Below are 3429 nucleotides of genomic sequence, written 5' to 3'. Positions count from 1 at the left end.
GAACAAACTTGCTACTTTATACATTGTTTACACCTAATCATTGCTCCTTCCTTGTGAAAAGACAAGAATATGGTTCATGAATAGAACTACTTAGTAGTCATTTAGAACTGGTACCATCAGTGTAGAGTATTTAAAAATTAATAATTTAAACATGAAGTAGGGATCCAAGTGATAAAAACTAGTGAAACATATACATGGTGGTATTACAACACAGCTATGATTATGATTATGAGTATTGAAAAGTACAGTTAACAAACTGAAAAAAAAATTTACAAATTGTAAAATATTTGTACAGATTGCATTTAATAGTGTTATAGTCTGGTAGATTTAAGGTTGGACCCGGAAAAAATTCGAAGAAAGCTGATTTTGGTATCATTAGAAAGCAAATTTTTCATAGAATAACATATCCAAAATCCTCTAAAATCCACCTCGGGGAAAAAATTTTATGGCCAATTTAGTATTGAGGCATATGTGATGGGATTCGGGAAAGTGGATCTTCCACACATATCCAATTTACCAACTTTGACAACTCATAACTTAGATTGGAAAATGGTATTGACTTGAAATTTGATCAGTAGTGAGCACCAACATCACTTATTAGGTGGAGAAAATTTCAGGTTGATATTCACCTTGTACACTACGTTGTGGTTTCTTTATTAAATACATTTGGTAGACCTATTTTTTACAAATCTGGTCATTTGTGACTAACAAAAATGCATAATATCCTTAAAATATTTTCTCATAAGAAATTCATTGCAATCAATATTAGCTGTACGAAATAAGAATAAGACTGGTTATAGAAATAAAAGGACAAATATATTTGTCACAATTATTGTAAACAGTTTCCTCAGCACTTCTGCAACTCTCTCCCCTGCAACTGCCACATGCTGCAACATACTTTAATTCATGATTACAATGAGAGCATAATGTTGCTACCACATGGATTTGCAGTAGAAAGCTTGCATTTATATTGTACAAATTTAAGTAAGACTTCTGGTGCTAGTCCCACGTCTGTCATCATCAGTTGCATACAGCCTTGATCCTTCTAGTTTCCAGCTCCATTATGGTAATGGATCAAGTTAGTCATTAAGTTCCTTCTAATGAATAACTTGTAGATGCACATACAAGCTGTGAAAGTGTATTACTCTTGTAATCATTTGCACATCATTTTCTTCTTGATTAGGTCAACTTTACCCTGTTCTAATGTTGCAGATGTTATATCACAGCCACTCCATGCAAGCATGTGAAAAGAGAAGATGTAATTATGACATTACAATAGGACCTATGTGCCCAATGATGTCATCAATTTTCCAATACTAAAATGTTTCCCAACCTCTGAAAGAAAAGATATACTTGTTATGTTCTGGTGCACCATGCTAGAGCTGGGCGGTACACAAATTTTTAAGTCGGTACGGTATTTTATAAAATATCACGGTATAAATAGCTATCTCGGTATTTTGTCAACACATAGTCACATACAAACATCCTCATACAAGTATAGTAATAAGTCATGTTTAGTTATCTCAAGTGTAACAACAAACAGTATACTAGGATCAATTATATGTAATTGCTTTTACTGTAGACTGACTGTCACTTCTTCTATAAGTTTTTAGCTAAAAATGTCAGCATGTTGACCTTAGCTGGTTTTAGACATGTACGTTTATGTGTAACAATATTCCCAGATGTGCTAAATGTGCGTTCTGAAGCACTGCTTGATGCACATATACACAGGAACTTCTTAGCCATCAACGCTAAAACTGGAAACATCTGTTGATTACCCTTCCACCAAAGAAGTGGACTGTCATCAATGTCAAGCTGAGGGGTTTGGAGATACTTCTCCAGTTCATGGGAAATCCTTTCCTTTGGGCTTAGACTAGAATCTTCATTTCCTGAGGACACTAAATCTTTCGGTCTGCTTTTATTTAACAACTCAGATAACTTCCTTCGCTTAGCAGGAGGATCATTTTCACTTGTTTGGTCAATGTCAGTGACTTCACCAGAATCTTCTTGTGACTGTGGCTTCAGCAAGGCACAAACTTCCTCTTCATTTAGTGCTTCATCCGTTATCCTCTCTTTCACACTTGCCACGTCACTTGCACTCATGTAATCAGCTTTGAAACGAGGATCCAGCGTTGTAGCCACGTCTAGTAGCATATTGATTTCATCGTTGTCACAGTACTTTTCTGTGAGGGATGACTTGATTCTTTCCTTGATATCTTTTGTTAGTGTAGTATCATTATCTTTTACAGCCAAAGCTTCAGTGTTAAGGTGATGTAAGAGTGGTTTAATGTATGACACTGTGACGTAGTCTTCCCCAGAGACGCTGTCTGTTAGGTCTGCAAGTGGAGTAAGAGCTTTGTTTACCGACTCCAAAACTTCAATATCTTGCCATGTGGCAATCAGGTGAGCAGTTTTACGGTCGTTGCTGAGAACTTGACGTACTGCCTTTTCTTGTTCCAAAACCCGCCCAACCATTGCTTGCATTGATCCCCATCTTGTTGCACAGGACTAGTGGAACAAGTACTAACATTACCACATACACCTATTACACTGTTAAGCACAATGGATTTGTAAACCAGGCATGTTACACATGTAATCAAATACCAGTGTATGTATCCTTTTACAAGTAAAACCAACCACTCCCAAAAGTCCTAATGAAACCACACCACATTGTCACATGACTCACATGCTTGGTTTACAAAATGTCATAACATATGTGTAGACTATATTTGTGTGTCATAGTATTGTTAACATGTAATAATGTACCTATTTACAATTGTAATCAATTTATTTTATTAATATTACCGTAATCAATGAATGCTGCGGAAGCTCCATCTCTGATTGCACTCTAGATAGCTCACTTTTCTTCTTCCAACTATAGGAAAAAGCGGACACTATTTTACACACACCCACAGCTCGACTCAGTCTTGGATCATCCTTTAAAGCATTGGTTACTGAAAGATGCAAATTGTGTCCAAAACAAGCCAATCTGGTCATCTCTAGCCTTTCAGCAGCACTAATAATATTACTTCCGCTATCTGTAGTCAGACAAACTTGGTGTGCTTCTGGAAGGCCCCAAGCCTCCAGTGTTACTTGGATAGCCTCAGCTATGTTCTCACCAGTATGTTGTTCTGGCATAAACATGGTTTGTAAACAACGACTGCGCAGCTCCCAGTTTCGATTGATGAAGTGAACAGTGTAACTAATGTATGGCTCACTTGTAGCACTTGACCATAAATCTGTGGTAGCAGCAAAGTATCCTGCCTCTTTCACCTCTTCTAATTCCTTGTTTACTGCTTCCCTTGTCTTGGCATACAGTGCTGGCAGTGCAGTTTGGGAGAAATATTTTCGGCTAGACAACTCATACTTCGAATCAAACCGCTCCAGTAACGCTTTGAATCCTTCCTTCTCTACCATATGAATCGGCAT

At 37.1% G+C, this 3429-nt stretch overlaps 1 protein-coding gene across 1 annotated transcript; it reads right to left on the bottom strand.

Annotated features, from left to right (window-relative positions):
* Nucleotides 1-1599: 1599 nt before the first annotated feature.
* LOC136236767 (E3 SUMO-protein ligase ZBED1-like) lies at nucleotides 1600-3429 on the bottom strand. The gene is made up of 2 exons (XM_066027008.1): nucleotides 2806-3429; nucleotides 1600-2508 (listed from the first exon to the last, which is right to left on the bottom strand). The coding sequence occupies exons 1-2, from the start codon at nucleotides 3427-3429 to the stop codon at nucleotides 1600-1602; spliced, it is 1533 nt and encodes a 510-aa protein (XP_065883080.1).

The sequence above is a fragment of the Dysidea avara genome, chromosome 10, assembly GCF_963678975.1.
Source record: "Dysidea avara chromosome 10, odDysAvar1.4, whole genome shotgun sequence".
NCBI classification, from domain to species: Eukaryota; Metazoa; Porifera; class Demospongiae; order Dictyoceratida; family Dysideidae; genus Dysidea; species Dysidea avara.
The sequence above is the reverse complement of the archived record's forward strand: the minus strand, read 5'-3'. Positions and strand labels throughout refer to the sequence as shown.

Excerpts from the sequence above, each read along its gene's own strand:
- LOC136236767 (XM_066027008.1), bottom strand. The coding sequence starts at position 3,429 with ATGCCGATTCATATGGTAGAGAAGGAAGGATTCAAAGCGTTACTGGAG. Across the intron at positions 2,509-2,805 it reads CGCAGCATTCATTGATTACG|TCCTGTGCAACAAGATGGGG; the intron begins GTAATATTAATA and ends TTGTTCCACTAG.